Here is a 22637-nt window from a genome sequence, read left to right as displayed (position 1 = left end):
AACCTGGATACCCTGTAGGGAACAATGACGTCTCATGCCTCTTATTAAGTACGAAATTAAACATGTATGGGGTGTCACTACTGTTGGACAGAAATGTTCAAATGATTCGTGAATATTAGAAACGCTGTCAGCAGTATTATGGACTCATTATCATAGGCTGGTCTTTGTCACGCACTCAGTATCCGAGGGCGTCACCGAGACATGACAAAAGAGAGGTGGTCGTTCGATGTCCGACGTAGCCATAGCGAATGAGACGAAGGCATGCTGACTCGTAATAACAAAAAAAAAACAATGTTTATTTGTTCAAAAAGAGGGATACACCGCTTGTAGCGGAAGGCAACATTAGCATATTAAAGGACCTGAGTCGCTTTGGGACGTTAAACCCCACAAACAATACCAACCACAACAACACGACGAGTAAAGGACATCTCAGTCAAATAAATTTGTTACACAGATAATTAAACAGGCGTTTCAAGACGCAAGCAATATTCCTGGCGAAGTTCGGCCTCCCACTGTCGCCGATTAGCAAGGAGAGCCTCTTGGAGATATTGAGGCCAACCTGCAGCAAGCGGCAACCATAGTGGACCGTTATGCTCGCCGCTGCGGCCTTCAATGCTCCCTTCTGAATTTGTACACATACGCCCCTCACCAAAGCGTACGGCCGAAATTCAGCTCTTTTTAGAGACACTATCAATTCCTGAACGCACAGAAGTCCGGGTACTGGGGCTCTTCATTCATCAACATAGACGGCTGGACACTATCTTGGCGAAACTCCGTAAGGTGGGGGACCAGGTGGGCCGCATGGTCCGCCGGGTTTCTAACAAACGGCGGGGGGGGAGGGGGGGGGGGGTTGCGGTGCAAAGACGCCTTGCGGCTGGCGCATGCATTCGTGACCAGTCGAATCTCGTATTCGACTCCTTACCTCCGCCTTCGGAAACAAGACGAGGATGCACTCGAAGTCGTCCTGCGCAAAATTTTCAAGAGAGCCCTCGATCTCTCCGTGAACACCTCTAACCAGCGTCTACTGAGCCTGGGCATGGTGAATACAATCCGGGAGATCCGAGAGGCTCACTTAACCAACCAATACACACGTTTTTCTAAGACACTGTCGGGTCGCCGCCTCCATGCCCGGCTACACATACAATATACCACCCTTATGGAAGATCGTTTACGCCTCCCTTTCGAGTGGAGATGCGTCCTCCACGTTACGCCCTCTTCCTAAAAACATGTCACGTGAACACCACAATGGCCGGCGCCTGGCGCGGGCGGAAGCCCTGGGCTACCACTATGGGTCAAAACCCGGAATTTACTACGTGGACGTCTCCGGCCCCCACCAAGGGGGATGGTACACGGCTGCAGTGGTCCACCAGTCCAAAACTGTTAACGGGCTTACATTTCGCGCCCGTGACATAACCCACGCGGAGGAGGTCGCCATTGCGCTGGCAGCTACCCACACTGATTCTAAAACAATTATCTCCGACTCGCGAGGGGCCTGTCGGAACGTCGAGAAGGCTGGGCGCCACACTTAGCCTACCGACTACTTCAAAACTGCACCTCTACCGGTGACCCCGCTTACCGGAAAATAGTATGGGGTCCTGCTCATATGGGTCTCGAGGGGAATGAGGCAGCCGACGCCGCCGCCCGCGCGCTCTCTTTCCGGGCTTCCCATCTCGACCCCCTAGATCAGGATCTCGAATTCGAACCCGCGTATTCTTTTAAAGACATTGTTCTTTATTATCAGTCTTGTCATAGCCTTTATCCCCGCCCGAGTAAAGGTCTATCTAAGACGGAGGAGCGGCTTCTACTCCGTCTGTATACCAACACTCTGCTGTGCCCGGCAGCACTAAACATTTTAATCCCTCCTTCACGGGCAGTTGTCCGCACTGTGCGGAGAAGGCTTCGGACATCTACCACATGGTGTGGGCTTGCCCATTCAAACCAGCTATTCCTCCTCACCCCAACCCCACTCGGGAGAACTGGGAGGCAACCCTGCTCGGCTGCTATGACCTGCAGGCCCAAAAGGTCTTGTTCGAGCGCGCCCGGGCAGCGGCCGACGCCACTGGGGTCCCTAGTACGGGACCCCACCTAGTATCTGTAAGGGCTGGATATTCAAAGATCCGGCCCATGCATACATCCACTCCTTTTAAATCAATAAACGTTTGTCACCACCACCATCCCGCTCTTCCGGCGTTTCTGCAGCTCATTGAGCCCTGCGTTTCGCGTTCCCCCCGCCAGTTTTAAAGCCGCCACTTCAGCATCGTCTTCCATGTCGACTACCTGCGTTTGCTGTTGTTGTTGTTGTGGCTGTAGGAAGATAGAAAAGAAAATGCACGGGCCTGCTACTGGCTCTGTAGCTGAGCCACCTCCGCTGCCTCGTGTGGACAGAAGAGAAAATAGAGAAGAAAGAAAAAGAGCGGCGGATCCGACAGCCCGCGAGTCTCCCGTGACGTCACTCGGCTCGACGCATGGGCGGAGCGCACGGCTCCGCCGAAGGTCAACCGGTGCCCGCACAGCTGTGGCTATTCTGGGACCACGGCATACGCGAAGCTTTTCGCTTCAAAAAACAAGAAGCAAAAGGGTTGGCTTGCGTCCCAATGCAACTCAAGCTATGAGCGATGCCTTAGTGGAGGGCTGCGGAAAATTTGGTCAACTGAGCTTTTTTAACATGCACCGGGGTGGCGCAGTGGTTAGGGCGCTCGAATACTGTGCCCAAGGACGCGAGATCAAATCCCAGCCTCTGCGGCCGCTTTTCGATGGAGGCGAAAAGCTAGGCGCCCGTGTGCTGGGCGATGTCAGTGCACGTTAAAGAACCCCAGGTGGTCGAAATTTCTGGAGCCTTTTACTACGGCGTCTCTCATAGCCTTTGTCGCTTTGGGACGTTAAACCCCAAAACCAACCAACAACGGTGCAATACGCCCGACTACTGTGCCAGAGTATCCGGATTTGATCCCGACCGCCGCGGGTGCGTTTCGATGGTGGCGAAACAGAGGCGCCCCTGTTGTTGTTTGGTTTGGCCCGACCCGAGCCCTCGACTTAAAGCCTAGCAAATCAATATGAGTCCGGCAGGGCTTTCGGGCAGGCCCGAACTGTGCAATGCTCCATACCATACCATACCATACCATACCATACCATACCATACCATACCATACCATACCATACCATACCATACCATACCATACCATACCATACCATACCATACCATACCATACCACAGTATACACTGTCATACAACACTAAAGCAAATCACACCAAAAATATTTTCTCCAGCAGGAAAAGTTATAAAGCGACACATTTATTATTTTTTTTTGGCAGACACAAAGAATGAACGCGCTCGTCCAGATCTGTTATTTGGGCTAGCTGGGCTAGACGCAACACGCCAGTCCCTTTCTCCGGGCTTCTTTGCCACCCGTCATCCTTTTTCCGCGCTACCAAGTTCTTTACACGTGGAGTTGATGCAGATGATTATGCTTTAATTTTTAGGCCGAATTGAGGGCTGTTCTTAGCATGGGCGTGACCCCAGAGCGCATCGTGTATGCCAATACCATCAAGAGTTCGTCGGACATTGACTTTGCTCAACGGCACGGAGTCAGGCTCATGACGTTCGATTCTGCTGAGGAGCTCACCAAGGTCAAAGAGAAGAACGCAAGGTACACAGAACTGTACTAGCACAAGCAACGATTGAATTTCTTCTTTGTGTCAATAACGGGTAGAAGACAGTGGAATCTAAGCGCGCCATGTAGAATTTATTTCGGAACCCACATTTCCCAAACTCTTTGATTGTTCTTTCAGACTCTTGCTTCGAATTCAAGGCGATGAAAGAGGATCGCTGCATACATTCAACAATAAATTTGGTTGCTTGCTTACTGATGCAAAACCGCTTCTTCAAAAGGCTCGAAACGTCGGTTGTCATGTGGTAGGCGTATCGTAAGTACTTTCTATCCCTTCACAGCTTTTACATGTTACTGTTTTTCTTTACGCGAAAAATGAAAGTGACCAGGAATGCCCTTCCCATTATGTGAACATAATGTGCGCCACATGCGGATGCATGTGGTGAAAATTTTATACTTCATCCGAATGGTGATTGTTTTTTCAGCAGTGGTGGACATGACACGTTCCTCACTCACTTCAAGTAGTTATCCTAGAAATTCGTTAGGAGGTTTTCTTTAATACTAAAGGAAACTGGGCTGTGGTAACGGGGAGAACAACCTGTTATTAATGAGGGAGCGTTAACCAAAACCAAATGAAATTTTATTGGTTACACAATATTAAATAGAAGATTGTAGTATACAGTTGAGCGGCTGATTTGAGGGTGGTTTCTCGACTGATTTAATAACGAGCGCCGAAAACGCTGTCAGTCGACCTTCGGTACATTTTGTGGAAACAATGCTTTCGGCGCTCAAACCAGACAATCAACTCACCCATTCTCTCTCCGTCACGTTCCGCGGATACTCATCGAATGGCGCTACCGGTATTACCTGCGCGAAAGGGGGCTTCTTTTCGGTCGCCGGTACTGCAGTCGACGCGGATTTCGAATTAATTCTAATCGAATCAGGAAAGTACGTCATTCAAACTTATATTGAAAGCTATCAACGCTCCTATGACCTTTGTGTGCCGAATTTCAGCGAGAATAAGCGGACGTTTTAGTTGATACAAGCACTTTACGATTCGCATAAAGACAGACAGACAGACAGACAGACAGACAGACAGACAGACAGACAGACAGACGGACGGACGGACGGACGGACGGACGGACGGACGGACGGACGGACGGACGGACGGACGGACGGACGGACGGACGGACGGACGGACGGACGGACGGACGGACGGACGGACGGACGGACGGACGGACGGACGGACGGACGGACGGACGGACGGACGGACGGACGGACGGACGGACGGACATACAGACATACAGACATACAGACATACAGACATACAGACATACAGACATACAGACATACAGACATACAGACATACAGACATACAGACATACAGACGGACGGACGGACGGACGGAATGTTCGCATAAAGCAATGCAACACTCATTATGTAAGGTAGTTTTCCTCGTAATGCGGAAGGAAAGTTTAAGCGTGTATATTAATTATGCGCAGGATAAACGAGGTAAAATTAAGTGAACAGTCATTAAGCGAGTAGTGAAGTACATCTGCGTGATTCAGGAGGGGAAACCAATACGGGAGCCATTACCGCTGTTGCATCATGCCCTTGTAAATGCCGCTCCAAATTTCTGACCAGGGTAATACATAGGCATGTCCAGGGAGCTAGGGTAGCCAAGATTTAATTACGATCTGAATGATTAATTAAGATTGTTTCAATAACTGTCTAAGAACGTTTAAAGACATGACTGCAGGGGGATTAAACGCGGCGAGGAGGTTATGCTATACTTGTGTAGCGCCATGATGGTACTCCTATTCTTTATTTTTGCTTTATAATCGCTCCAAAATTCTAAAAAGTAGATCTATAAACATTAAAGTTCATAAAAAATGTTTTCACATTTAATTTTTTATAGTTTTAAAATATAAGTGATATAAAAGCTGATAAAAGCGTACTTGCGATTGTTTCGTATCGCTTCGTCTGCTGCACCACCTTCATTTAGAGGGCGCAGGCTGTACGCAGCCGTAGTATACGAGGAGTACCATCATGGCTGCCGGCACGATTAGCAAAGGAGTAGAGAGGGTTTACATGGGAGTGCCGCCGTCGCTTTAACTATAGTCTTGGGTATTAACTCTGCATAACTGCGGCAATGTTGCACAGAGGTGCGTTCAGAGCTATAGTTTTCTGCCTTGCTTATACGCTGATAGAAGACTGAGTATGGCACGGATAGTTTTTATTGTTGCTTTAAATACGGACATATTCAGCCAGCATATAAAATAATTTGTAATTATTCGCCCCAAGTTTCAGCGTCAGCTGACAATCTGGTAACAGCATTGAGGTCAAATTTATGCTGTATTTTGCAGATGAAATAACGCGCTCCAAACAAATAGGCAATTTTACCCGCAGATGGGGTTTTTACGTGTATGAAGGGTGGCCTTTCGTGTAGTGTGTTATCGTAAGACTGAATGCGATTGAGTATGTGTGGGAGAATACATGCACGAATAAGTGTCTACTGATTAATTAAGCCAGTAGCAAAGTGAATGAACGCGAAATAGGATCAGCAAATGAAGCCAGCAGGTGGGAGCCATTAATGCTATCCCGTCATATTCCCTTAATGGGGAAGTTTAAGTGCCTCTCCAATATTTTACTTAGAATAATATTTGGACAGAGTCCTTTCTGCATCTACTTATTCCAAAATTCAATGGTACTGCGTGCGCCAGTCTCACTAAAATGCTCTTATATTACAGTGGTTATAATCGTGAGAAATGACGCTTGCTCGTATCGCTGTCTCTGTCCTCATGATGATGTTCAAGCTACTCTCGGGGTTTTATCTCTAATTCTGCGCAGATTCCACGTCGGCTGCGCTTTCCAGAGCCCGTTAATTTTCACTCGTACCATCGAAAGCGCAAAGGCGGTCTTCGAAGCGGCAGCCAGCATGGGGACTGACTTGAGCGTACTGGACATCGGCGGTGGTATTCCCGGAGGGCTAAGAAACCGCGACAAATTATTCCAGGTGACGCTTTCATTAAAATGGGTTCTTCCCTCTATTTGGCTCTTACAGGCGAGGTGCAATCCCCCCCCCCCCCCACACGCACACGCACGCACACACAACATGCGCGCCTGATGTTAAGAAGGTTAAGTTCGCAGGTCGAGTGGATGCAGCGAGCACAGGACCGGGTTAAGTAGCGGAATATGGGAGATGCTTTCGACCGGCAGTCAGTATATATAATATAGTCCGGCTGATGATGATGATAATTATAACCAATATTATTGGCTTTCAGTATGCGGGTACATGTCATTTAAAGCGGAATTCAGATGCCTGCACTTGTATTGGACAGCAAAGTGCGGCCTCGAAGTTATGATAATCGGGGGGGGGGGGGGGGGGGGGGGGGGGGGGGGGGGGGCGTGTATACGTGTGATTTTTAATTCTTGGACCAACGTCTGCGCTGAGGGGCCGGGCCCGACCAGCAGCCTCAGCGAAGGCAGTGAGAAAGCTTCGGGTAAGGAAAACTGTGGATGGTGCAACTAAGTGCCAGCGGCATTAAACTCCATCGTACGATAGGTTTGTTTTACTAAAATATAGTTTAAAAACTGTGCTGAGAAATGACACTTTTGCGCAAGACCGCAAGATGTTGCAAAAAAAAAAAGCGTGTCTCCAGTGGAGTGTATACAGTACCTAGTCAAAACGTTTTTAATCTTTGAACACCTGCGCCGGTTCGTGCGTGAGATTGACAGTGAATATCTGTTTGGATAAATATTTCTCCCTCATACGCTCCCATTTAAGTGTCAGAATGAAATTCAAGATATATCTCGCAATGTCACTTGAAGCTATGCCAATGAAAAAATAAAAGGCAAGTAAAAGACCAGAATTGCCTAATCGTGTTCTGTCTGTTTGTGGTGCAGATATGCGAGTCTATCCGCCAGGCGACTGACTTCCATTTCCCGGCATCGAGCGGGGTCCAGCTCATTGCAGAACCAGGACAGTTTTTCGTCACATCCGCCTACGCACTAGTCGTCCAGGTCATCGGCAAGAGGCGCCAAAACATTTTGGTAGACGGTGCGTACGCAAATTGACAAAAGTGGCCTCTTACACGGAGATAAATAGAAAAAAACAACTTTTAACAGCAGCAGAATGAAATTTGTTGCGGGAAAGCCATGATAGCACTGATATTTACTATAGATGATTACTTGGATGATTTTTGGGGCTGGGAGTAGCACCGAGGGCAGCGGTGGCTGTTGCTTAAGACAGCTTGCTTTCCCACTGAGGCTTTGCATTCGATATCTACTTCACTTATTTGTTCTGCTGCTGGGGGCGCACCCAGTGGGTCCAGGTCATGAGAATGATGAAGATAGGTGGAAGGCGCTTTTGGAGGGATAAGGTTTTTTGCTTGAGGAGGTGGATAGGGGGTGCCGATGGATGGGGGGCATCCTCCTAGCTAATGAGGAGTCTGTGGACGGCCGTGTCTTCAGGGGGCTGGAGTTTCCTTGCTATGCTTCACGCAGCAGATCCGGCGGCGAAATTTTGAACTAAAATAACTTTCACGCTTCTGGCAGGCGGAAGTTGTCAGGTGGCACAGGTGGATGCTGATTGGATGATGGGTTGTGTGATGTCACAAGACTACTTGCGAATGAAGGTGTTGCCTACTCAATCTGATAGCTACTTTGATAATGGCAACAAACCCATCCGGAACCTTAAATCCTGAGTGAGGCTTTGTACACCTTGGTGACTCAGGCAGGTTAGTATGGCCTTATCAGCACCTCCTAAATTTTTACATATACAGGAGGCGAGGCGCTTACTAGGTTAAGCGACGACCACACGGTTAAACGGGGAAGACTACCCGGCATATTTATGGTGGTCTTCCACATAATGTGGTTGCTTACTACTGTATTGGATATTATGTATATATATATATATATATATATATATATATATATATATATATATATATATATATATATATATATATATTGTTACGGACAACAGGGCTAGACGTGAAAGACGACGGGACGAAGCTGTACCAGCAGGCAAAGTTCGGCGCACAGCACGCGAGTCAACTTCAGTGTCCTCTTCTTCCAGGCGCGGCAAGAACATGGGGACACCAGGTGGCATTGCTCCCCCTCTTAAAAAAGTGAAATAAGGGACGGAGCGCGAGGTAAGGTGTCCTACGCGACAACGAAACAAGCGCATAGCGCGCTACCGCGTGAAATAGGGCTTCATGCGGACGACGTGCACGACCTCGGAGCGTGGTTGCCGACGCGAAGGCTGCACAGTACCCACTGGAAGAACTTCGTATGTTACTTCCGTGACTCGGCGCAGAACTTCGTAAGGTCCGAAGTAACGAGAAATCAGTTTATCACACAAGCCGGGCCGACGCAGCGTGGTCCACACCCAAACTTTCTCTCCGGGATGGTAGGCGACGTGTCGATGACGGAGGTTGTAGCGGCGTGCATCCGTGCCCTGCTGTTGCTGAATGTGAATGCGGGCAAGTTGACGTGCTTCCTCAGCGCACTGAGCAAACTGCTCGGCGTCTGGCGTGAGTGGATGATCCTCTGTGCAGCTCGGAAGCATAGCATCTAACATCGTCTGAACGTCACGTCCGTAGACTAGGCGAAATGGTGTAAAACGCGTCGTCTCTTGGGTGGCCGTGTTGTAGGCATATGTGATGTAGGGGAGAATTTCATCCCAGTGTTTGTGCTGCGAGTCTATGTACATTGCGATCATGTCGGCGATGGTTTTGTTGAGTCTCTCCGTGAGGCCATTTGTCTGCGGGTGATATGCAGTAGTTTTTAGGTGGCTGGTATGACTATGCTCGAGCACGTCGTGCATGAGCTGTGTCGTAAACGCGGTGTCTCGATCGGTTACGAGTAGGGACGGTGCGCCACGACGCAACACAATTTGCTGCATAAAGAATTGAGCGATCTCAATTGATGTGCCCCGCTGCACTGCCTTGGTTTCCGCATAACGTGTAAGGTAGTCGGTCGCGACTATAATCCATTTGTTACCCATCGATGACAGCGGAAATGGGCCCAGTAGGTCGATCCCAACTTGGTCAAACGGCGTCCGAGGTGGAATAATAGGTTGGAGCAAACCCGCGGGTTTGAAAGGAGGTACCTTTCGACGTTGACACTCGCGGCAGCCTCTGACCTAGCGATGGACGGCGTCAGAAAGTTTAGGCCAATAATAGGCTTGACGAACTCGAGCGAGTGTGCGTGCAAAGCCCAAGTGGCCGGAGGTGGGCTCATCGTGGCAAGCAAAAAGGATATCGTCGCGAAGGTCGGCCGGCACGACAAGGAGGTACGTTCGATCAACAGTGCTGGAGTTTTTCTTGAATAAAACGCCATTCCGAAGACAGAATGCAGACAGGTGCCTTCCAAACTGGCGGGGGACGTCAGCAGCGCGACCCTCCAGATGGTCAATGACAGGTCGAAGGTCTGGGTCAGCTCGCTGTCGGGTCATTATGTCTGAGGCATTCAGTAGTCCAAGAAAACCTCTGTCATCCGTGGCGATATCGACAAATCCGACGGGTGCCCGCGAGAGCGCGTCAGCATCTTCGTGCTTCTGACCAGATTTGTACACAATGGAGTAATCAAATTCTTGAAGGCGAAGGCTCCATCGGATCACGGAGATTGGCCAGCCAGCACAAAGAATGGTGGTCAGTAACGACTTTAAACGCGCGGCCATAGAGGTAAGGCCTAAATTTCATAGTTGCCCACAAAACTGCGAGGCATTCCTTTTCCGTAGTGGAATAATTTGTTTCAGCGCGGGAGAGCGTGCGGCTGGCATACGCAATGACCCTTTCCACGCCAGCTTGGTGTTGAACGAGTACAGCGCCAAGGCCGATGTTGCTGGCGTCAGTGTGGATTTCGGTGGCAGCGTCTTCATCAAAGTGCGCAAGAACAGGGGTGGTTTGCAGTCGTCTGCGTAGCTCCGCAAAAGCCTCCTGTTGCTCGGCGGCCCACACGAACTGTGTATCATCCCGCGTGAGGCGGGTGAGGGGTGCGGCTATCTTGGAAAAATCGGCGATGAAGCGACGGTAGTACGCACACAAACCCAGGAAACGTTTTAAACTCCTCTTCGTGGTAGGAACGGGAAATTTTGCGACAGCGGCAGCTTTGTCGGGGTCTGGCCTAACGCCTGCGGCACTCACAAGATGACCAAAAAACTTCAACGCTTTGTAGCCAAAGTGGCACTTTTCGGGCTTGAGCGTCAAGTCAGCTGACCGGAGGGCATCTAATACTGCTCGAAGGCGTTCGAGGTGTTCTCCAAAGGTTTCAGAGAACACGACAACGTCGTCGAGATAAACTAAACAGATTTGCCATTTGAGGCCGGCGAGAACGGTGTCCATCATGCGCTGAAAAGTAGCCGGCGCTGAACATAGGCCGAATGGCAGCACTTTAAACTCATACAGTCCATCTGGGGTAACAAAAGCTGTTTTTTCGCGGTCCCGCTCATCAACCTCAATCTGCCAGTACCCGCTCTTCAAGTCAATGGAGGAGAAGTACTGGGCGCGACGAAGCTTGTGGAGCGAATCGTCGATACGGGGCAGCGGGTAGACGTCTTTTTTTGTCATGTCGTTCAACTTTCGATAGTCAACACAGAAGCGAAGGGTGCCATGCATTTTTTTCACAAGCACGACAGGGGACGACCATGGAGGGTTGGATGACACCATCACGAAGCATCTCCTGAACCTGTGTGTGAATCGCTTCACGTTCCGTCGTTGAGATGCGGTACGGCTGCTGGGGTATAGGGCGGGCATCGTCGGGAGTAATTATACGGTGCTTCACAAGAGGCGTCTGCCGAATTTTCGATGATGTCGCGAAACAAGCACTGTATTTTAGAAGGAGAGAACGTAGGTCGTGCTGCTGTGTTTCCGAGAGATCTGTACTAATATCCAGACGATCAAGGGATGGGTGCACGTTTTCAACTTCTCCGAACGTAAAACATTCAGAAACGTCCGCTAAGGCGTCGGCGAATGCGACTGTGGTAGCGCGGAAAAGATGGCGGGGCTCGTTCGTGAAGTTAGTCACCAGGAGCTCAGATCGGCCGTTACGGAGATGGATGAGACTCCGCGCCGAGGTGATGCCGTGGGTGAGCAAAAGGGACTGGTTGCCCTCAGCGACCACCGTTCCGTCACGCAGTTCATCGCAGTTAACGGCCACAAAAACACTGGTACGTGGCGGAATAGGAACGCTCTCGGCGGAAATTCGAAGAGGGGCGTAGCTTTGGCGGTCTGTGGTGTCAGTATCATCCGCTTTCTCGGTCGAAAAGGTCACGGTACGCTTCCGGAGATCGATAATGGCCCCATACTCCCGAAGAAAATCGACACCAAGGATACAGTCGCGGGAGCAGTCAGGTATTACAAGGCAGCTTACAACAAACGTGGAGTTGCGAATTTGGACTCTCGCCGTGCACTGACCGCTCGGAATTACCACATGCCCGCCAGCGGTTCGAATCTGCGTGCCAGACCATGGCGTCATCACTTTTTTTAGAAGCGCCGCTAGCTTCCCGCTTAAAATCGAAGAATCAGCACCAGTGTCTACCAATGCGCTAACCTTATAGCCGTCGAGGACCACGGGTATATCCAGCGAGAGTCTATCTTCACGTGTACGAACTGTCGTCGGGGCCGTCAAGTCGCAGTCGCTCACAGGTGGCGTTGTCGGGGGGTCTTCGTCGCGTCGATTTGAAGCGGCCTCGCCCCCTGAGGTCGCTGTCTTTAGTTTTCCCGGCTCGGACTAGACGGCCGTTGCTGCGCCATCCAGGAGGAGCTGGGCTGCAATGATAGTCGGTGTGGAGAAGGAGATCGTGACTGTCGTCTAGAAGTTGGCGCCATGCGCTGCTGGGCTACGTAGTCCTCAATATCCCGGGGTCGTTGGCCTAAAGGAGGGCTACGCATGTCGATGGGTAAACCCTTCAGTCCCAGTTGTCGATATGGGCACTGTCGATACCGGTGGCCAGGTTCTCCGCAGTTGAAGCACAGGCGCTGCCGATTTGGGGCACGCCACAGGTCTGCCTTTCGGTGGGGTGGTCGGCGGTTGCCGGTGTACGGCTCGGGGTGGACTGAATACAGCGAGCCTTGGTCGGGTGGAGGTAATTGTGTGGAATCAGTTGGGGGACGTCGCAAGATGTCCGCATAGGTTGGCCGACAGGACTCGGTGGAAAAGGATGGCGGGTTAGCAGATGGTACCGAAGGCCGAAATGCTTGTTGGAGCTCTTCTCGAACAATACTAGCGATAGAGCCGACCGTCGGCTGGGGTGCACCAAAGAGCGTCTGGAGCTCTTCACGCAAAATGGAGCGGATGATGTCGCGAAGAAGGTCCGGACTAGCCCCGAAGGCCGAATGCGGCTCCGTGAGCGAAGCGTCGAGTACCGGCCTGTCGTAGGTCGTAGACCGCTGCTTGAGCATCCTTTCCATGGTGACTGCCTCCGAAAGAAACTCGGCAACAGTGCTCGGCGGATTGCGCACGAGCCCAGCGAACAGTTGTTCCTTAACGCCGTGCATGAGATGGCGTACCTTTTTCTCTTCGGGCATGGCCGGGTCAGATCGTCGGAACAGCCTAGTCATGTCCTCCACGTACATGGTTATGGTCTCGTTCGGCATCTGTATGCGAGAGCGTAAAGCCCTTTCCGCTCGTTCTCGGCGATCCGGGCTGGTGTAGGTGTCCAGGATGCAGCGGCAGAACTCGCGCCACGATGTTAGGGCGCCTTCGCGATTCTCGTACCAAATACGAGCGCCATCTTCCAGGCTAAAGAAGACGTTCCTGAGCTTTGCGGCGTCGTCCCACTGATTAAATGCGGCGACGCGTTCAAACTGGGTGAGCCAGTCTTCGACGTCTTCCGTCTGACAGCCGTGGAAAGCTTTAGGCAATCGTGGGTTCTGGAAAGTGTAATACGTTGGAGTTTGCATGACAGGTCGAGGGGCGGCTGCGGTGGCGAATTCCAACGGCCCGTGCTCAGGTGGTAGGCCTAGGTTCCTCCGGCTAGCGCGGTGAACAGGCGTGTCAATTGGCACAAGACCTGAATCCTGGGTATGCGGAGGAGTGCGGGACATATACTGGGATCGATACCCTGCGCCGACACCAAAATATGTCACGGACAACAGGGCTAGACGTGAAAGACGACGGGACGAAGCTGTACCAGCAGCTGTATATATATATATATATATATATATATATATATATATATATATATATATATATATATATATATATACAGCTAGAAGCCTTAAAGATAAACAATGTGATTAACAAGAATTTGTCCTTCAAACAGCGCGTTAAGGTTGACTACGCTCACAGCCATACATCAAGCAAATGTGCTGCAGTTCAGGAGAAAAATGTCATGAAGTTACCTCAAGGAAAGATACTTTAGCATCTTCTAAAGCGACCTATTTGAGCAAAACATATCCTCTTACAATAGTTGCACAAATTTGTTTTTTTTTTCAAGATGATGACCAGGCTCTTCTGGCGATTCTTAGGCAGTCTTTGGGGTACTGTAGTTCCCGGCAGAGCAATCCTTTGCAGAATGTAGGACCCAAATTTCGACGTAGAGACGATGTCACACCACTAGAACTCTTCTACACCCGAATGAGAATGGTCAACGACGAGAGGCAAGGGGTGCTCATACGTGAAGGGATTCCCATATGGCACAATTAAAGCTGAAACCATAGAGTAAACTATACTATGTGCAAAAGTCATGTCTTTACTTTCAAGCCGAGCCTAAGCGAAGCCATGCAGATTGCTCTCGCGTAACTCCAGGTGTAACCACAAACTAAACCACAGCCAATTTTTAATATAACCAGATTTCGAACACATAATGTAATCACGGGCAGCTACGAATTTTTTGTTCACATTTTTTAGTTTTGTCCACATCTTCTGACCACGGCAACCACCATGCAAGTTCAGCGTGATTCAGAATCTCGTAAGAAGGAGACAACGCCGTACACGCGACCGTAATCCTGCATACATTGCGTGTTCCGACTATTCAATCCTGATCGACTTCCATTCGAAACTGAGTTAATAGTGAAGTTGTCATTATGAATCTGTGTGAACCACGTTTGAATATAATTTCCCTTTATCCAATCAGCCAGTTTCCTATTCCAGATTATTTAAACAATTCCTTTCAACACGCATAAGCTTTCCTGTAACCAGATTGGGTATATTGATATGCATGATTTTCTCCAACCTCCGTCCCTGTAAGCTTGGGCACTCTACAAAGTCGCCTAATAGAATGCTTTACCACTTAGTAACAAAATGATTATCCACATGAATAGTTCTGTAATTTCGATTGGCGAGGGGCCTTGCTGTAGGGCTTGCTTGGTTCAGTTACCCTAATTTCCAGTTTTTGTCCTAGCTAGTGAAAAACCGCTCATTTCTTCCCATTGAGGCCATTCGCCTTCAGTAACGGTCATTTTCACTCAGGATTGGGAATCGGTGGCACTCTAGTAACTGTTTTCTTTTGTGCATAAATTTCGCTGAGGCTAAGGGTGTAGAAAATTGTTGCTGTAGGAGATAACTGCAGCTATGGCAATAAATGTAAAATAATTGACATTTCCTCATCTAATCCCTCAGCTAATGTCAATTCAGTTCAGTTCAGTTCACACGACTGAACGACTTAACTGAACTGAATTGACATTAGCTGAGGGATTACCCGCCCGAACAAATGTGGCTATATCCTTAGAGGTGAATAAAGTCAAATTACCCGCAATGAAGATGTAAGAATTGGTAAGTAATTGGTGCGGCATACTGGATATGCTTTTGTAGAGCATACTTAATAGCGGATTTTAAAGCTTCTGCAACCTTACTCTTGCTTATCTACCTTCTAGGAGCTGCATATAGATTAATTATTTACGAAACTAACCCTGAAGGGCTCACATCAAAAATTATTGTCAGTGCAATCTCTGAAAATCTGTCTATGCATAACTGAACCTGCAAATTGGCGCATTTCATAGCGCAAATTTTTACCGCAATTTCACTGTGACATGCGTGAAAGCGTACGGTACAAGCTTCAGCACTTTGATGACTATGTAGCACACGCAGCTTCTTTGTTTCTTTTTCTGTGAAACTATCATTCCTTCAGCGTAAAAGCGCAGTGCTGGAAGTAACATTAAATGAGCAATGTTTTCCTAACTCTGCTGCTTGTGACTCCAAATTCTTAAAGCATGTAACATATGGCATTCGTTGCTGCGCAGGTGTCTCACAACCGCACCAGGACTTGTTCATCAATGAAACCAAAGACAACTGCGTATCGCGGAATCTGTATCACCATTTGGACACGAAGATATGGCCCCTGAAGGTGAGTAGCGCGAATCCATGAGATTACGCATGAGCGCTTCTATTTAAGCGACGGGTAAACGTTACATGGAACGGGACGTCGCATTTGGAACCGAATCATGGTTGCATGATTTCAGCGGTGACACTTAGGTTTTCCCACCTGACTATGGTGTGCACAGGGGTAGTATAGAGTCACTCGCGGGGTGTCCGTTTTATGTTCACAAAGGCTTACTGCTGCTCGAGGCCAATACCAATGCATTCGCCGTGTGGCGAATGGGTGTGATGCAGTATTGAAAAGCGTAAAGATGACATCTTAAAATAGGTACAGCCGCTCAAATGTTTAGGTAGCGTGTGCGACTGCCGCATTTTCTGTGCTTCTGCGCCTACGGGCGAATAGCACTTGCTGGAAGGGCAAGAAAGGGCTCACCAAGCCCTTGCTTATACTTAGACTTTTCGCAGGTCAGCTCCTTTGCAACGCTCAGAATCACAGAAAATGCGGCCGTCACTCACGCCAGTTAAAGATTTGGGCGGCTGTACCTTTTATCGTCCACGTGGTGTAAATAGCTATAGTGCCAAGTGCTATAACGAGCTGTCGTTGTTTCTCCCCATAGTGATCAAGAAAATTATCTTTGGGGGTGATTTCATTATGCTCAAAGTTGGGTCGATAGATGGAAAACCCAAAGCTGTCGACCAGTCTTCACTGGTGTTTTGCAGAGCTCACTGTAGTCAGCAGCTATGCACAACAGGTGCATTAGTCTACTACAGAACAGCACTCGGGGTTTTGACTTTCAATTTAGTTTTTCAAACAAAACTTCTCCCGCTTAGTAATCATAACAATGCCATTCAGCGTTTCACTTTGTAACTTGCGTACACGCAATGTCAAGGGTATTTGTTTTTTTTTTGTTTTTTTTTTTGTTTTTGAGAATGGTGACTATACATCGTTATGACGATGTATCTTGTTCCCATCTTACAGAAAATTTCAAACAGCAGTCACGTACTGAACTGTGAAAGTACTTGGATTGTATTCAATAATTAGACTATCCTGCTGACTTACATGTTCTATAAAAGGGGCTGTCTCACAAACAGCGAAACGACAAGCCTTTGTTCAGTCGAGATATCAGTGCACCGGCCAATTAGCAGCACCGCCATCTCACCCCATAGTCAAAACATCAGAGAATCATTTTAATCAGAGAAAGCCCTATCACGTGATATCAAAACTAAAGCAAAAGGTTGAGAACGGCAAACTTTGCGCTACTTTGGGTAAAAAAAAACAAAAAAAAAACTCAGTGTAACCATAAAGTTGACTTAGTTTGGTTTATAGTGTTTTCTCTTCCTAATGCAGCTTAGGCTATGAGAAACGTCTAGTTAAGCGCTTCGGAAACATCGACCTCCTGGGGTTTTTGAACACGTGCTGACATCGCACAATACATGGGTCAATACATGGGTATACCTTGTTTTCGCCTCTATCAAAAGGCGGCCGATGCTTTGTTGAACCTGCTTCATTATGTTCATAGTCGAGTGCGCTAAACCCGGAGCCACCGCGGCGGAATGTTACGGAAGATTCTAAAAACGCATGGAAGAGAGCAAGAAGGCGTTCTGCGTTGATCAGCGGGCGTGACTGAAGATTATAACAAGGTTTGCTGTTCCAGCCGCTAATTTCAATCAGTGTCAGCGCTCGTGTTCTGCGCAGAAGCTCGAACCAGTGACGTTGTTTCTGTACCTATGCCTAATTTTTACATATATTGTGATTCTTATATGCAATGGAATTTTAAGAAACTGCAGATATTAAGGATTCGAATCGATTCCGGTCTTGACCTTATTCTGTTCCTTGTTTTGGAAGCCTGCGCTGAAGTTGTAGCTCATTATTTGGTTATACTGCCCAAATACTGTTGGACTCAGGTCTTGTTCCTGCCTAATATAAAAATGCAAACATGGTTCAAATCCACAAACACTGCTCCAAAGCTCATGTTTCAAGCTGCCGACCAATTTCTTTCACAAGCGTAAACTACATAATATTATAGCGTACGTTGTACATGGCATCATTAAGAAACATTTGGAAAACGAATTTATTACGAAAGTACAGCATGATTTTCAATGTCGTCTTTCATGTACCACATATTTTCAGGAATTCAGCCGTGCCATTTTTTTAGGGTGATGAAGTATGGTAATCAAGCTGATTGCACATTTCTTGATTTCAAAACGCGTTTGACTGCGTACCACGCACTATGTTATTGCATAAACTATATATCATCCCCGCGGTGATTAGATGGGTCCAAGACCACCTGCTTGGTAGATCTCATCATCATCATCAGCCTGATTATACCCACTGCAGGGCGAAGGCCTCTCCCATATTTCTCCACTTAACCCGGTTCTGTGCAAGCTGCATCCACTTGACCCCTGCGAACTTCTTAATCTCATCCGCCCACCTAACTTTCTGCCGCCCCCTGCTACGCTTTCCTTCCCTTGGAATCCAGTTTGTTACCCTCAGCGACCATCGGTTATCCTCTCTTCGCACTACATGTCCTGCCCATGTCCATTTCTTCTTCTTAATTTCCACTAGAATGTCGGTAACTTCAGTTATTTCTCTGACCCACTCTGCACGCTTCCTATCTCTTAATGTTACCCCTACCATTTTTCGTTCCATAGCCCTCTGGGTTGTCCTCAACTTAAGTAGAACTCTCTTGGTTAGCCTCCACGTTTCAGCCCCATAGGTGAGTACAGGCAAGGTAGATCTCAACACATCCTAATTAATGCTGCTGCATTCCATACTCAAGATGTTACATTCGTTGTACCTCAAGAGCTGGTTTTTTGGCCATTGCAGTTCTTATTCTATATTAGCAATATTTTTCAAAACATTTCATGCAGGATACCCTTGTAAGCAGACGACTGTGTTGTATACAGCCCCATAGTCAGCAGCAGATACGAGGTTCACGCTCTACAACACGGTCTAGACAGCATTCAGCAATGGTGGTTCAAGGGGAAAAGGACCCTGAACTCAAAACAGTGCAGCTCTATGTTATTACGGGGTGTTGTTGTACGGGCAAACGTAATGCAGTAGTCTTTGTACTGTTTAAACTGCACTCGCGTGGTAAAAATTCCTAATTTAAGTAGCCAGATGTGCATTTCAGAGTGGACTACACATCGAGAACCCATGTGAAATATATATTAGCCCTAGCCATTCAGAATGTTGATTTCATCCTACGAAATCTTTCTAAAGCACATGCAATGTACAAAAATGACAGCTTTACCTCACGCACGTCATACACATTCATGATTTTGCGAGCGTGGTGCGAGATTCGAGCGTGATTACGTCGTCGAATGCTTTAGAGCACTTACAGAACCGCGCAGCTCGCTTTGTCACCAACTACTACGATTTTTGAGGCAGCGTTTCAGCAAAAAAAAAAAAAAAAAAATCTTTTTGTTGGTAGCTACTCAGCAGCAGGCTACTGCGCAATGGAGTAAACAAGTTCTGCCGCATCCAGTTCAGCAAAACTGCGATTTATAAAGCTATGTACGCTCAGCTGCAGTTGTATCTACACGTCGTAATTATGTTTTTAAGGTTATTGCAATCATATGTCAAACTAACGCTTATCAGCACTCTTTCGTTCGTCATGTCATCGTGGTACAAACCACACACAAAAAAGAAAAACATGATCGGCTGCACAGATATGAAAGCGTTTGATTCATTCTGCTGAAATTGACTTTATCGTAACAGTGTCTTATTTCCCAGCGGATTAGTTGCTCCGTGGGTTGTTCGAACAATTGATCATCTGACTACGGCACTTGTTTCCCTTCTTTGTTTCGTCGCCCCCTTGATATTGTCTCCGTGATGCTTCAGGTATTTATAAAAATCAAATAAACAAGAGTATTGTAGAACTGTAATTTGTGCATCAATTGTGCTAATGCTTTCGCTTGTGCATTTGGAAACATTTCCTCATTGCTTTCCTGTACTGCGCACAGGAGCCGCTCGAGAGACCACGGAACATGCTAACCACGATATGGGGAGGCACTTGCAACCCAATAGACCTGATAGAAGACCGGAAATCATTCTTCGACGTGGACACCGGGGAGTGGCTCCTCATAGACGACATGGGCGCTTACTCTCTGAGCAGCGCGACGGGCTTCAATGGTCTCCCGTTTCCAGCTGTGAATTACATAGTGCCTAACGAGGACGCCAGCTTCGTCTGTGGACTCCTAGACGCCTCTCCTCTGCGCAGTGGTTACAGCCAGCCGGAAGGCGTGCTCAAGAAATCCCTTCTGGAGCAGTGGCGAAACGGCGTTATCTAGTTCGAGATTTCAGGCGTGTTGAAAGCGTATTGCTCCGCATTATCTGCAGGGTCAAACTTGCTGATATGTGCTCAGCCTCGACATTATGCTGAAGAGGAGTGGCCGAAAATTGAGTTCACTACAACATGAAAATCACTTACATTACAAGACAGAACGGCGCACGCTGAATCAGCAGCCCGGGATGTGTTATTCACTTACATTAGGACGGATGCGAGGCGTTCTGTCAAACGCCGCCAAGTGTGGACCTTGAAAAGAGCATTCACTTTCTCATGCATCAACAGTGTCCTACGTTGCGAATGTAGGCAATCAATACATTATGCCCTTAAAATATATGTTGAGAAACACACCAGAATTACTCGTTGGAATCATTTTGTAGCATGTTTTTTGTGTCCGTGTTTTTACCGTTACAAAATGATTCCAACAAGAAATTACCAAGTAGCCCAACTTGAAGTTTTAACACCAGAATTAGTTAGCTATACGCACTTTGCTCTCCATGATATGCAGTATTAAAATTGGCTTCAATTTTTATTGGCTTTTTGCGGTCTTCAGAGGTCTTACTGTGGTGAGGTACACCTGTGAAACCTTGGTGTCGTTTTAAAGCGAACTGACAGTGCTCTTTATTATGGTTCATTTTATGATCAATAAATTGCAACAGATAATCATTCATCTCAACCATGTCCATTTATTTCCTATTCTGATGGTCAGCACGTTCGTCGCTCCGTGACAGAAAACAGATACAGCTGGTAATCTCTCGCCGAAATTACAGTGGAAGCGCCACGTGTAATCCCGTGATCACTTTTTTCAGCCAGAGAGATTAAACGAGGCTGCACCGCATAGTTCCATGTGACATTGATGACGCGAGCAAATTGAAAGAAAGAAAGGGGGACATTTAAGCTCCAGCTGCTCTGGCTTAACGGCTTCGGGCACTGGACTGCTGAACACAACGACATGGTTCGATCCCAGCAATGGTGGTCGCTTTTCGACGTAGCAAAAAGTACTCCGCGGCGTACGGTAAGGAACCCCAGGTGGTTGAAATTTCTGGAGCCCACCATTACCGCATACCTGATATGATAAGTTTCTTTGGGACGTTAAGCCCTCTAAACCACGCCAAATCAAACCTAAGCTCTACTGGTGTGACGCGACAAGCTAAATGGCTCCACTCTCCACCTCCCCTTGCTAACTCTCGTGAGCATGATGCGTCTTGCTACTCCCTTAACCGCTAATCTCTTAATTTCTGCCTCTTTTATCTCCCACATTCTCCTCAGTAAACAGACGTAAGCTGTACAGTTTTCTGAAAGGCCACGGAAAATGGATATCAACCTCGCTTTAGCCAAGCAGTACCAACATGTCTGCTTGATCTAAGGGTAGTTGATCTGACTTGACACCCAAGTATACCAGAGGAATTGATTCCCGTCGATTCCCATCTGAAAAAATCCTAGTATGTCATGTGGTCTCGTGACGACACAAAGCTCTTACCATTCAGTGAACAGCCATATCACTTGCCAGAAATGACCTTCAAGAGACATGTTCCGGATTTTTAGCGTGCAACGTTCACACCAACAACAAATGTTCCGGAAAATGGCGCCTGTAACGTTGCCCGTCGAGTGACTGGTGTGTGCATGTGTACGCAAAGACGTGAAAAAAACCTGTCCTGCTGTCATGCTTCCGGCAGGCGGTAGTTGACAGCTGACATCACCGGATACTGATTGGTCATCGGGTTGTGCAATATGAAGAGATCAATGACTTGATCGAGTTGACGGAAGCTGCCAGCTCGGATAACTACTTTGAGATGAAAGGGTGACGTGGCAACCAAACACTAAGATTCATGAATCCCAATCACATGTTTTACTAGGCGACGCATGCACGCTCGCACTGCTTACTTAATGCGGGGCTTTATGTCTATGAAGGATGGTCTTTAATTTCATACGATATGGTAGCTAATGACTGTATGCCAATGAGTATGTGCGCGATAACAGAGATACACAAATGATAAGATTAGGGATTAAGACGCGCTGGCGTCTCAGACGATAGAGTAGAATAGCAGGTTGTGTTCTAAATCGAGAACTTTACTGGCCTAGCAGGAGCCGTGGACATCGGCGGGCCAAATTTGACATTTGCGGCGGGAGGAGCCGGCGTCACGATCCTTCGTCTTCGTACGTGCAGCGCATAGCGCCAGCAGTGCTCGCTTCTGCAGTTGCTGCTTCGCTTCCTCTTCTACTTCGCGTACCTGCTGCTATTTATCTTTCTTCCCACATCAGGCAAACTTTATTCACAACGGTACATATCTCCATAAATATACAACATAACTTGACACAATGCCTTCACGTCCATTCCCTGCTCTTTCTCTCCACTGCTGCTTATTTGGATCGCCTTCTGGGACTTCGCCTTTCAAAATGACATCGACAGCTTCGTGTCGTCTTGACCAAGCTGTGGCGTCTGAGGTTCGCAGACAGCTATGGAGGAGTCATGCGC

The 22637-nt window shown here is 47.9% G+C and overlaps 1 protein-coding gene across 1 annotated transcript in view; it reads left to right on the top strand.

The window, feature by feature from the left end:
- Nucleotides 1–20828, top strand: part of LOC146199669 (ornithine decarboxylase-like) — a 50285-nt gene extending 29457 nt beyond the window's left edge. Inside the window, exons 6-11 of the mRNA XM_084595175.1 lie at nucleotides 3481–3647; nucleotides 3790–3924; nucleotides 6459–6624; nucleotides 7515–7668; nucleotides 15797–15900; nucleotides 19839–20828. Coding sequence (XP_084451301.1) covers nucleotides 3481–3647; nucleotides 3790–3924; nucleotides 6459–6624; nucleotides 7515–7668; nucleotides 15797–15900; nucleotides 19839–20165 — 1053 coding nt within the window. The 3' untranslated portion in view covers nucleotides 20166–20828. The remainder of the gene's footprint in view (nucleotides 1–3480; nucleotides 3648–3789; nucleotides 3925–6458; nucleotides 6625–7514; nucleotides 7669–15796; nucleotides 15901–19838) is intronic.
- The last annotated feature ends 1809 nt before the right edge of the window (nucleotides 20829–22637 follow it).

Source organism: Amblyomma maculatum, chromosome 2 (assembly GCF_055883805.1).
Source record: "Amblyomma maculatum isolate TAMU_Amacu chromosome 2, ASM5588380v1, whole genome shotgun sequence".
Taxonomy (NCBI): Eukaryota; Metazoa; Arthropoda; class Arachnida; order Ixodida; family Ixodidae; genus Amblyomma; species Amblyomma maculatum.
The sequence above is the reverse complement of the archived record's forward strand: the minus strand, read 5'-3'. Positions and strand labels throughout refer to the sequence as shown.